The sequence below is a fragment of the Amblyraja radiata genome, chromosome 4, assembly GCF_010909765.2.
Source record: "Amblyraja radiata isolate CabotCenter1 chromosome 4, sAmbRad1.1.pri, whole genome shotgun sequence".
In the NCBI taxonomy this organism is placed as follows: domain Eukaryota; kingdom Metazoa; phylum Chordata; class Chondrichthyes; order Rajiformes; family Rajidae; genus Amblyraja; species Amblyraja radiata.
Window position 1 is genome coordinate 10,849,344 of NC_045959.1, and position 13,497 is coordinate 10,862,840.

General features: G+C 42.7%; 1 protein-coding gene across 4 annotated transcripts in view; it reads right to left on the bottom strand.

The window, feature by feature from the left end:
- Nucleotides 1-13,497, bottom strand: part of snx31 (sorting nexin 31) — a 106,772-nt gene that overhangs the window by 71,743 nt on the left and 21,532 nt on the right. For all 4 annotated transcript variants that reach the window (XM_033018945.1, XM_033018946.1, XM_033018944.1 and 1 more), the window contains exons 3-5: nucleotides 10,318-10,435; nucleotides 4,737-4,801; nucleotides 1,622-1,732 (exon numbers count right to left, since the gene is read on the bottom strand). In XM_033018945.1, the coding sequence (XP_032874836.1) occupies nucleotides 1,622-1,732; nucleotides 4,737-4,801; nucleotides 10,318-10,435 (294 nt within the window). The remainder of the gene's footprint in view (nucleotides 1-1,621; nucleotides 1,733-4,736; nucleotides 4,802-10,317; nucleotides 10,436-13,497) is intronic.

Consider the following 13,497-nt stretch of genomic DNA (forward strand, 5'->3'; position numbering starts at 1 on the left):
TGGACCCGGCAAATGATCGACGAGGTCGATGCGGCAGTTAATGGGGGTGCCGGTGGTAAAGGTCGGAGGTCATTGAGGTCGTCAATCAGGTCGTGGAAGGTTAGGTGGAGATAACAAGACGGAGGAATCGAGTCGGGAACAAAGGCTGCAGATTCTGGAATCTGATAAGAGAGCAAGGTGAAGGTGGGAATGAATGAGGGGCGGTGGCAGATGGCAACAGAGGGAGGAATGGAGTAAGCCATTCATATCTTCCCTCCCTGTTGTTGCCATTCAGTTCCACTCTTCACCTGCAGCCGTTGTTCTCCAGTGCCAGCCTCTTGCTTTCCATATCATTACCTCACTCAGCTATAATCTGCCAATCAACCCCTCCTCACCTGTATCTACCTATTGCTTGCTAGCTCTATTGCTTCCACCCCTCCATTATACTAAATACTCCCAGTCCCCACCTTCAGTCAATGCGAAGGGTCACAACCCAAAATGTCCACTAGTTCTTAAGGGGTTGGACAGACTAGATGCAGGAAGATTGTTCCCGATGTTGGGGAAGTCCAGAACAAGGGGTCACAGTTTAAGGATAGAGAGGAAATCCTTTAGGACCGAGATAAGAAAAACATTTTTCACAGAGAGATTGGTGAATCTCTGGAACTCTCTGCCACAGAAGGTAGTTGAGGCCAGTTCATTGGCTATATTTAAGAGGGAGTTAGATGTGGCCCTTGTGGCTAAAGGGATCAGGGGGTATGGAGAGAAGGCAGGTACAGGATACTGAGTTGGATGATCAGCCATGATCATATTGAATGGCGGTGCAGGCTCGAAGGGCCGAATGGCCTACTCCTGCGCCTATTTTCTATGTTTCATTTCCCTCCACAGATGCTGCCTGACCTGCTGTGTTCCTTCAGTAGCTCTCTATTCTTGCTACAGTTCCAGAACGTGCAGTATGCCTGCCTGTCAACAATCTTTGCTTTTTGGACTAAGTCTCAATACATGGGAAAGTTCCACAATGCTCATGACAACGTTTCATACCAGTACAACTGTTTAGTCTGCAGAGCACATTAATGACACCCAGCTGGGAATTTGCATTCCATAAAATTTCCTTTTTTTTAGTTAAAAACAAGTCCCAAGCACACAAATCTGATCCAGCAATTATTCTCAGCCTCCAAAATACCTCTAGAAAACTAGATGCTTTTATGCTGACAGCCTTTTAATTGTATAATGAAATCATTATGCTCTGTAATAAGTGAAATAAAAGCAATAAGATCACCCACTGAGTTGCTGGAGGAGATGTATCATATGGTAGTCAATTTCCATCCAGCAAGGCCCCATGAATAATAACCAGATACTCCTTGTCAGTAACGTTGATTAAGCAATACATTTTGGCCAAGGCAACAGTGAGAACTTTGCTCCACTTTGAAATATTGCAATGGAATTTTTTTTTAACCCTTAGGGAGAGCAAAAGTTCTCTGTTTGATGCCTTTTATATGATTGCAGCAATGTTACTACAGGCAAGGGAATTTGTGGGATTGCTTGCTGCTGAGAAGCTATGAGATTATTTCGGTCACTTCCCTGCCCTTTCAAGCTGTACAACATTTATTTTCCCATCCCCAGATTTATTAAGAATAATATTTACCGAAAGCATCCTCTCCGCTGAGTCGTATGTATGGGTGTCAATTAGAAGCTTATTTCTGTCTGCAAGAAGAATCTCCAAGACGATAACTTGAGGATGGATTTTAAATGTTTCCTGCAATGAAAATTACAAAAAGCTCAGTGGTCTGGTCTCAAGGGCGCAGAGATAGAAACATAGAAACATAGACAGGCGTTCATATTTCTTCTAAGCAACTAGGGCAGCGCGGTGGGATTGCGGTAGAGTTGCTGCCTTGCAGCGCCAATGACCCGGGTTCCATCCTGACTACGGTACTTGTCTGTAACGAGTTTGTATATTCACCCTGTGACCTGTGTGGGTTTTCTCGGAGATCTTTGGTTTCCTCCCACACTCCAAAGACGTACAGGTTTGTATGTTAATTGGCTTAGTATAAATGTAAATTGTCTCTAGCGTGTGGGATAGTGTTGACGTGCGGGGATCGCTGGTCAGTGCAGGCTCGGTAGTCCGAAGGGTACTGTATCTCTAAGCTAAACTACATTTCAACAATATAACACTTTCTTCAGATCGTTTCACATTACAACACAAAGTCTCCTGAGAAAAAGAGTTATAACATGTGGAGTCAAAGTTCTTTACACACCAGCCAACCTCTTTCCCCCATCCAAATAACCCATCAATCCCACTCTGGACTAAAGGGCAAAAAAGAAAAATCAGTAAAACATATTTCAATCACCTTTAATGAAACACAACTTCATTGTAATTGTATTGAATCCAATAATCCTAAATGCTTCATAAATTGTCTTATGAACAATATTTCTTGTATTCCACCTGACAAGAACACAAAAAATAAAACAGACATAGACCATTTGGCCCCTCGAGTCTGATCAACTCTTCGATAATATCATGGTGATCTTCCCGCAGCCTCAGCTCCTCTACTGTGCCTGTTCACCATACTCCCAATTCACATACCTTTCAAAAATCTATCTACCCCACTTTAAATAGTTCTCATGATTGAGCCCCCACAGCCCTCTGAGGTAGAGTGTACCACCCTCAGCATAGAGAATGCTCATCGTGATTGCTATTATTTAAACAGCACAAAAAGCTGGCATGTATGTTCAAACCCGTGTTCCCAGGCAAACTGATCACAGCTTGTCCAACGCTAATTAACAGTCCTACACCCATAACAATCCTGGAACCAGTCATGTGCATACCTAGAAAAATTCATCCATCTCAGTTCCAAAACATTCAGCTTGTAAGTGGTGTTGAGGACAGGAAGTGTGGGGGAATAACATGTATCCTAGGTCCATAACATCTTTTGTCTGACCTAGTACAGTACTTCTAGACAGCACCCAATGTCTTTTTTTAATGTCATGGCCACCTTGTTCTCCATTCCTCCAGAACGAAAATGGTTTCTTCCAATTTTCCACACTAATTTCTTGCATCAAATCAATGAGCTGGCCACTTTTTTTGCTATATACAAATCTAATCTAATGTAACTACTCAATTTAGCTCTAAAGCATAGGCTTCTGTTCCTTGGTGATTCAAGAGCTCACCCACATACTTACTTAGTATTATGAAGGTACCTGCCTCAACACGCATTCATCAGAAAGTTCCAGATTCCAACAGCTCTCTAAGAAACATTCCTGCACTCCTTTCTAATTCTCTTACCCTAAATTCTGCCCTCCAATTTTAGGTGCCTAATGCAATGAAAACATTTCTACCATTTACAAAGAGTAGTGATTAACGGGTCCCTTTCAGAATGGCAGGCAGTGACTAGTGGGGTATCGCAAGGCTTGGTGCTGGGACCGCAGCTATTTACAATATACATTAATGATTTAGATGAAGGGATTAAAAGTAACATTAGCAAATTTGCAGATGACAGGGATTGTGTGTGAGGTGGGAGGTTTAGTCGAGGCTAAGTTAAGTGAGTTGAGGTTTAAGTGTGAGGTGAAGTTTAATCGAGGCGAGGGGTTTAGTTGAGGTGAAAAATCAGATTCATTTCTAACAAAACAAATAAATCGGAATTCAGATATAAATCGGAAGAATATCTGGACTGAAGTCGCTTCTGGGGCCCCTCCGGGATTAGAGGCCCTGAAGCTTAAGTTTCATTAGTTTCATAGTGGATCCGCCCCTGATCATCAGACTCACACCACCCTGGCAACACTCTCATTTCACTCCTGCCATCGGGATAGTGCTATAAGAGCCTAAAAACTGTAACATCTAGGTTCAGGAGCAGCTTTTTCCTGGCAACCTTCAGGCTATTACATAGAACACAGAACATAGAAAATAGGTGCAGGAGTAGGCCATTCGGCCCTTCGAGCCTGCACCGCCATTCAATATGATCATGGCTGATCATCCAACTCAGTATCCTCTACCTGCCTTCTCTCCATACCCCCTGATCCCTTTAGCCACAAGGGCCACATCTAACTCCCTCTTAAATATAGCCAATGAACAGGCCTCAACTACCTTCTGTGGCAGAGAGTTCCAGAGATTCACCACTCTCTGTGTGAAAAAATGTTTTTCTCATTAAAACATTACAACCTCCAAATAAGCTCCAAACGACATAGACTTGGGGGCATTATTTTTGACTTCTCACTATGATTGTTTGTTTATATTTTTTTAGACACAGCACGGAAACAGGGCCTTTGGCCCACTGAGTCCGTGTTAACCAGCGACCCCTGCACACTAACACTATCCAGCACAGGCTGTGATTTACAATTTTACAAAGCCAATTAGCCTACAAACCTGTACGGCTTTGGAGCGTGGGAGGAAACCAGGACTCCCAAGAAAATCCCACGCAGGAGAACTTACAAACACCGTACAGACCGCGCGCGGCCATAGTTTGGATCAAACCCGGGTCTCTGGCACTGCAAGGCAGCAACTCTACCACTGCGCCACTGCGCCACCCTATTCTCTGTGTTGGGACATGTGACAATAAAATACTCTTGACTTGACTCTCTGAGTGTTTCCTGTATTTTCAATTTTCATTACAGTTTTCCAGCATTTACATTTCTTTAAAATGTTCTTTGATCGTCTTCTGCAACAGCGTGGACACGGGAAGAATTATTTTGGTGTGGATACACTTCGTGAATTACTTTGCATATATTTACTGTGAACTTGCATCATCCAAAAGAAATGTTCCTACCTGTTGCGCATTTTGTAATAAAGTAGTGAATATTTCACTGACACTGATAACAGGATCCTCGGCAACTGCAAAATCAAGAATATGGATATTTAGCAGTTAATTTTGTTTCTGCATAATCACAATTATAAAATAAAGTTGTAAATTATTCAATAGTTTTGCATCTCAGATAAGGGACAAAGAGGCTGCAATGAAGAATTTGCCGAAAATTGAAGAACATTCTTTTGGAAAATGATACGATCTACTCAGTTTCTTGAAGAAAAAACCTGTATAAATATTTGGATATTGACTTGAAAGCTTGACCCTATTTTCTTCCCCACACACATACTGTCAAATCCATTGTATTGATCCAGTGTTTTCATTTAGTATTTTAACATTAATATCCTCATGTTGTATACTTTAAATCTTGTCTGGGGAAATCTCCCTCATCCAGATAAATGATATCAAAAAAATGTATCAACAACTTAGCATTGACCCATTAAAAATAAAAAAGCAAAGTGCCAGAGGAACTCAGTGGGTCAACAGCATCTGTGAAGGGAATGAACAGATAATGTTTCGATTTGGGACACCATTTGGGCATGTCATGCAACTGCATGGCATCTTAGGCAGTCATGAAGCCTTGGCCTCCTCCATTGCCAACGTGAGGCCACATGAGAGCTGGAAGAACAGCATCTTCATAGCAAAAGGATTTGAGTATAGGAGCAGGGAGGTTCTACTGCAGTTGTACAGGGTCTTGGTGAGACCACACCTGGAGTATTGCGTACAGTTTTGGTCTCCTAATCTGAGGAAAGACATTCTTGCCATAGAGGGAGTACAGAGAAGGTTCACCAGACTGATTCCTGGGATGTCAGGACTTTCATATGAAGAAAGACTGGATAGACTCGGCTTGTACTCACTAGAATTTAGAAGATTGAGGGGGGATCATAGAAACTTACAAAATTCTTAAGGGGTTGGACAGGCTAGATGCAGGAAGATTGTTCCCGATGTTGGGGAAGTCCAGAATAAGGGGTCACAGTTTAAGGATAAGGGGGAAATCTTTTAGGACAGAGATGAGAAAAACATTTTTCACACAGAGAGTGGTGAATCTCTGGAATTCTCTGCCACAGAAGGTAGTTGAGGCCAGTTCATTGGCTATATTTAAGAGGGAGTTAGATGTGGCCCTTGTGGCTAAAGGGATCAGGGGGTATGGAGAGAAGGCAGGTACAGGATACTGAGTTGGATGATCAGCCATGATCATATTGAATGGTGGTGCAGGCTCGAAGGGCCGAATGGCCTACTCCTGCACCTATTTTCTATGTTTCTATCTCATACTCCACTTGGGTAGCTTACAACCCAATGGCATGAACATCAAATTCTCCAATTTCAAGTAACAACCTCAGGGTGGAAGATTGAAACCTTCAAGTGGGCCGCCCTGTTTCGACTAATGCACAATCAAATAAAACAAGTTGTCCTACAACTTTAGGCTGTGCACGCCATATGCAAGAAGAAGAAGTAACAACCTTGTCCCCCTTCTTCCCCATACCCCTTCCTCACTGAAATGTGTTCGCACCTCACTGGTGCGTACACATTTCTCCTACCTCCCAAATTATCCTGGTCCTCTCCACTATTTCGAACGCTCATCTCCCATCCCAGAATCTCACAGTTTCCTTTTATTCCCCCGTCTCTTTTCTCTCCCACTTCTCCCACCCACATCCCATCTTATTTTACATTTCATCCCCCCCCCCTTCTTTCCTTTATCTGACACCCTTTTGACTCTTATACATCTATAACCTTTGTCAATTACTCCACCCATCTGCCAGTCACTCCCACCCCCTCACCTGTATACAGCTATCACGTACCTGTTTTTTTCCTGCCCCACCTCTCTCCCCCAACTCCAATTGGTCTGAAGAAGTGTCCCAACCCAAAACGTCATATGCCCATTCCTTCCACAGTTGCAGCCTGACCCACTGGGTTCCTCCAGCATTTATTTTTTTGTTCCAAGATTCCATCATCTGCAGGTTCGTGAATTTCCATAGATACTTTAAATTCACCATCTATTTATGGTGCCCAATTAAAAAGTTTCTCCAGTAATGTGTGTTTAGATGAAACTTACAAGTTATATTACATTTGCTGTGTGGTGCATATAAAGGAGTGAAAGGAGGCTGATGTTTATGGAGCAGCATACGTCTTGTTCACACTGTCGGAATCATCATTATTAACGGGGTCTTCCTGTCATTTCTTGTGTGTCTTCCCATTGTTATGTGTATTGCACACACACACACACGTATTGTCAGTGAAGACATCTGCCAAGCTCACACGCCCACTACAAACACATTAATTATGGTGGTTTAACATTGAAATGACAACTCCAGCCTCCAAACATGCATGTTATTACCCACCATTGTCATTTTAACAATGGATAGATGAAGCTGAAAACAGAGGAGTATATCTGTCAATTTCAACCCAGCAAATGTCAGAGAATGTAAGGTTATATCTTGTCATTATTCTAATAATCCAGCCATCAAGCTGAAACAGGTCTGCAAAACTAGATGTGCACATGTTGTTGGTAACAGTCACTAGAAATTATGTTTCATTCACTGCAATTTCAACTATCCCACCCTATGATTTGCCCACGAGCTGCTCTGCACAACACCGGCTGACGCTTCTAAGGCCGCCTGGGTCAAGACGAGATGGAGAGACCAGTGGAAGTCAGCGGAACCATCTAGGCTACACCATTACTTCGATGACCCCATGGACGTCCCTGCCCCGAAAGCAGTGGACAACCCTCAACCGCTTGAGGCCAGGCGTCGGACGCTATGGAGTAGCGATGAAGAGGTGGGGCCTCGTGGACAGCGCCTCCTGCGAGTGTGGGGACCCAACACAGACAGCGGAGCACATCGTCACCAGTTGCCCCAAACACCGGCCACCGAATGGTGAACGAGTGTTCAAAAGGGAACTGCAGATGCTGGAATATCGAAGGTACACAAAATTGCTGGGGAAACTCAGCGGGTGCAGCAGCATCTATGGAGCGAAGGAAATAGGCGACGTTTCGGGCCGAAACCCTTCTTCAGAATGGTGAACGAGGTCTGATTGACCTGGGCGATGACACGTTGGCCTGGCTCGCCTCAACGGAGCTGCAGGTCTAAAAGACATACGACAGAAGAAGAAGAAGATGTGCAGCATTGGCAGCCCTGCATCCAAAGATCCCCCGGGCCGCAAGAGACCTAGCAAGCTCTTAATTCTCGTTCAATTGCTGTGTTTCGTGCCGCAACAGTGAGGGGAATTCAACCTGCGTGCTCGTGTTACCATCCACATCACGGAGATGGTTGGTTTGCTGGATTGATTTGCCACTGTGGATTACGTGTGTGTGTGTGTGTGTGTGTGTGTGTGGGTGTGGGTGGATGCGTGTGTGTGTGTGTGTGTGTGTGTGTGTGTGTGTGGGGGTGGGTGGATGGATGGGTGGATGTGTGTGTGTGTATGGGTGGATGTGTGTGTGTGTGTGTGGATGGGTGTGTGTGTGTGTGTGTGTGTGTGTGTGTGTGTGTGTGTGTGTGTGTGTGTGTGTGTGTGTGTGTGTGTGTGTGTGTGTGTGTGTATGTGTGGGGGGGGGGGGGGGGGGCTGGATGAAGGTTGAGAGGCACAGGGATTAGTGTAATTGGGTGCTTGATGGTCAGCATGGGTTTGGTGGGCCAAAGCATTTGTTTCCATGCACTTCACTCCATGACTATGCTCGGAAAAATAAAAATGTCTGAAAATACTTCAGCTCAGAAATGCCCCTTTGATAGCTAATTACCAAACAGCTTTGTCTGCGGCTTTTGCTTTACAGAAATTTAAGATCAATAAACTTGCAGTGTGTGGTCAGTCACTGTAATGAGATAGAATAATTATGGTGGTATAGTTCGCCTCTTTGCTATGTGTAAATGAAAACAAGGTGTACTATTTAACTGTGACATTCTTAGCCACATAAACTACACAAGTTCCAGTTCACAGGAGATGCAGTCCTGCTTATGGAAACTGCTTTGGTGGCTTAGTGAGCACACACACACACATTGAAGGAAGCCAAGCTGTAAAACATACAGCAGGCAGAGCCACACTGGCTCCACTGTATGGATGTTTCAGGAACTGCAGGGTTTTCTCCAGATGCTCCAGTTTCTTCCCACATTCCTAAGAAATGCAGGTTTGTAGGTTAATTGCTTCTGTAAATATTCCCTAGTGTGTAGGATAGAACTGGTGTATGGGTGATCGCTGGTCGGTATGGACTCGGTGGGTCGAAGGGCCTGTTTCCATGCTGTATCTCTAAACTAAACCAAACAGCAATTCCAACAACCAGTCCCTTTGAAACGAACTATGCTTGAATCCTGTTGCCAGCAAGATAATATTCACAAAAATGCTCGAGAAACTCAGCGGGTGCAGCAGCATCTATGGAGCAAAGGAAATAGGCAACGTTTCGGGCCGAAACCCTTCTTCTTGAGTCTGAAGAAAAGTTTTGGCCCGAAACCTTGCCTATTTCCTTCACTCCATAGATGCTGCTGCACCCGCTGAGTTTCTCCAGCATAGAAACATAGAAAATAGGTGCAGGAGTAGGCCATTCGGCCCTTCGAGCCTGCACCGCCATTCAATATGATCATGGCTGATTATCCAACTCAGTATCCCATCCCTGCCTTCTCTCCATACCCCCTGATCCCTTTAGCCACAAGGGCCACATCTAACTCCCTCTTAAATATAGCCAATGAACTGGCCTCAACTACCTTCTGTGGCAGAGAATTCCACAGATTCACCACTCTCTGTGTAAAAAATGATTTTCTCATCTCAGTCCTAAAAGATTTCCCCCTTATCCTTAAACTGTGACCCCTAGTTCTGGACTTCCCCAACATCGGGAACAATCTTCCTGCATCTAGCCTGTCCAACGCCTTAAGAATTTTGTACATTTTTGTGTACCTTCAATTTTCAGCATCTGCAGTTCCTTCTTAAACAAGATAATATTCACAATATCAAAACTAGCTCAATTTATGGACCAGTTTCATGTCCATTAACTTTCTTGAAGAACGCATATCTTAGTTCTTACTTTTTATTAAACTTTAAACAAAAATTATTCTTGACGTTTCTGGGAAATGGTTGCATGAATTCCAGACCACTCACTTTGTAGGTGACAAACTGTTGGAAAGACAAAGCATGTCAGGTAGCATCTATGGAGTGAAAAAAGGACAATCAACATTTCAGGGCGAGACCCTTCCACTGTACTGGACTTCCACCAATCCTGTCGAAATGTTGACTGTTTTTTTTATTCTAGTGATGCTGCTTAACCTGCTGAATTCTCCAGCAGTTTGGTTTTTGGTCCAGATTCCAGCACCTGCAATATTTTTTGTGTCCTCATCTTGCATACGATTCTTTTCATATGTTGCATAGTGAATGAGTAAAAAGAGTATGCATGTGCGTGCACGCACACATCTGCACGCACATAATGAGTGCTTGTCTATGTTCAGAGTGGGAGGAGAGTCCCATTCTGGTCTCCAGATTTATCTTCTCAGCATGCATAATATTGTTTGAGTCACTCCAGTCCATAATGTTTAAGAATTTCTCCCCGACCTCAGACTCGAGGACCTACCTGTTTGAAGATATGACTGTAATTGAAGTCTTCTTTCTTCGGCCATGGACTCAGTTTGTGCAAGAAAACTCTTAGGCGGAAAACTAGGAACACATTTGCTCCCAAAATATCTTCTTAACTGGAAAGCAACAAAAAATGACAGTATTTACTAAGATACATACATTTCCAAGTACTGTGTTAAAAAACGACATATAATAAAACTACGTCTCGGCTGGATTACTGTAACGCACTTTATTTTGGAGTTAGCCAATCTTCCCTTGCACGTCTCCAGTTGGTCCAGAATGCTGCTGCTTGCCTTTTAACTGGAACACGTAAGAGGGAGCACATAACGCCTATTCTGGCCTCCCTCCACTGGCTGCCTGTGTACTTTAGAGTTCATTTTAAGAATCTTATATTTGTTTTTAAATCTTTAAATGGTCTCGCCCCGCCTTACCTCTCTGAGCTGCTTCATCCCTACGCTCCTGCTCGATGCCTCAGGTCAGCTGATCAGCTGCTCCTGGAGGTACCGAGGTCTAAGCGGAAGCTCAGAGGGGATAGAGCCTTCTCTGTTGCTGCTCCGACATTATGGAACACTCTACCTTTGCACATTAGACAGGCCCCCTCACTGTCCATCTTCAAAACTAGTCTTAAAACCCTTTTCTATTCCTTGGCTTTCGACCCTGCATGAGACTTTGCTCTTGTTTTAGTGTTTCTATTATTGTTTTTTATTGTTTTTACTGTCTTTTAATGTTTTTATTGTTTTGTTTTATGTTTATGATTAGTCATGTACAGCACTTTGTTGCACAGTGGTTGTTTTTAAAGTGCTCTATAAAAATAAAAAATAAATAAAAATAAAACATAGTTCAAAATGTCGTCATAATTTAATGATCAATGCAGGATGTATACAGTCAAATAATTCAAAGCATGGTCTCACAAACTGATCATCTTTTACATAGAATATATAAATAGCTGGGAAATAAATATTATCCAAGATACTGGAGGGAAATATCTCTGCTCTTCAGATGAGCACCATGGCATATTTTACTTCCTCCCAAGGAGGAGGGTACAGCTTAACTTTAATGTTTTAACTGACAAATTTGGACAATGCAACTCTCATACAGTGCAGTGTGGGTGTGCACATTTCCAGAGAACCTCCAACATCATATCTAGACAGATGTAGACATGAACAGCAGCAGCTGACATAAAATCATTTTTTAATATGGAAGGAAAAAATCCGGAGAATTCGGAGAAGCATTTTTGTTTCTATAACCAATGAGTTAGTAAATCTCCAGAAACATGATGAAGAGCAAATGAATCCAATTAGGGACCCAGTTTGGTTAACCACACAGCTACAGAGTAGAAACAAGGAACTGCAGATGCTATCTTACATAAAAAGACCCAAAGTTCTGGAGTAACTCAGTAGGTCAGACAGCAGTTCTGAAGAGCATGAATTGGTGATGTTTCGGGTCAGGTCCCTTCAGTCTGAAGAAGAGTCCTTCAGTTCTCCAGAGATGCAGCCTGGCCCTCTGAGTTACTCCAGCACTTTGTGTCATACGGTAACTAAACCTGGCCAGCTCATCTTGCCTCCAGCTAACAGTTGGAAGGTCATTGATCAAAACATTAGGTGTTTTTCTCTCTCTCAACATACAATACCCAACCTAGTGATGTTTTTATTACACATATTTAGAACACCATCCCATGAGAGAGTGAATACTGAAGGCATTCGAAACTATGATTCACTTATTATCAGAGATTGTCAAGGATAAGGTGTAGCGGCACCAAACGTGGTGAATAAGGCCAGACGTCAGGCAGGTTCAAACATAGTTTTATTCAGGTGTTAAGTTGGTCCGCTAACGCAATTATCATTGCTGCTGTAGCTGAGCGAGGTTGTTCTCTCGGGCTCAGCTACCTGTTGACTGCGTGGATCTCAAGGTGAGATAACCTTAAGTAGCAGGACACTCCCCCTAGGCCGTGACGTCACGTGCCAGCCCTCGTAGCTACTGACGAGGGTTCGACCATAAGTGGTCTGTGTATTAGCTGATGCCACAAATGTTTCAATGACTGGCTTGTTAACACTTGAAAGGCTTCATCAACATACTTTGAACCCTTTATCCAATCATATGTTGGCTCGAAGGGTCGAAGGGCCTACTCCTGCACCTATTGTCTATTATCTTTGACCTGACTTTTACCATCAAATAGATGGAGAGGCCACGTTGACATTAAAATAACTCTCCTACCTCATATCTCAAGAAGAACGCCTGGTTGTGACAATTTCATGATTTTCCTCAGACAGGTGGACGTAAAAGATGGTCTATAACAAGCTCCTGTTGTAGACAACAACAACAAACTTACCAAATAGTGAAAGGCTTGGATAGAGTGGATGTGGAGAGGATGTTTCCACTAGTGGGGGAGTCTAGGACTGGAGGCCATAGCCTCAAATTAAAAGGTGTTCCTTTAGGAAGGAGGTGAGAAGGAATTTCTTTAGTCAGAGGGTGGTGAATGTGTGAAATTATTTGCCAAAGAAGGCTGTGGAGGCCAGCAAGTAGCAATGTTACAACATTTTGAGATTTTAAAAATCAAGTCTGCAAATTATCCCATCAGATAAAGCATAAAAAGAAGTTTAATTTGATACCTAATTCACTTTCATATCTTCAGTATTAAAAGAGTTATGGCCATTTTCATACTCGGAAATTAGCATCTTGTTCCCTATTGCTTTTCCATTGACTTTAACACAAAAGCTGTGATCGAGGACAGTCTAAAGCTCATAACTTTCTTAAAAATTAAGAGAACTTAATGAAATTTTCAGTTATTATTGATTGAAGCATTCTGAAACAAATATGAAACATCTTACTTGGATGACCTGAAATTAAAGCATATAATTAGTTAATTACCTAATTGTAGCTAATTACAAAATTGACCGTTGTGACGGAAATAGTAATAAACACCCAGACTGCCTTGAAAATTCAAAAATGTGATATTCTCAAGATCAGAACTTTAATATTATTGTATAATATGCTGCAAGTCTATAACAGACAGGTAAATAAATTACAATTTCTAGCAATAGACCAAGTCTGTATGGGGAAGATCAGTTGCTAGCTGGTACATTGGCATATCATAATCAGTAGCATCATCATACTCCTCAGATTGTAACCAATAAGTAACTCTGTACAACTTGTTTTTCCTCAACTTTTCAATTTTGCC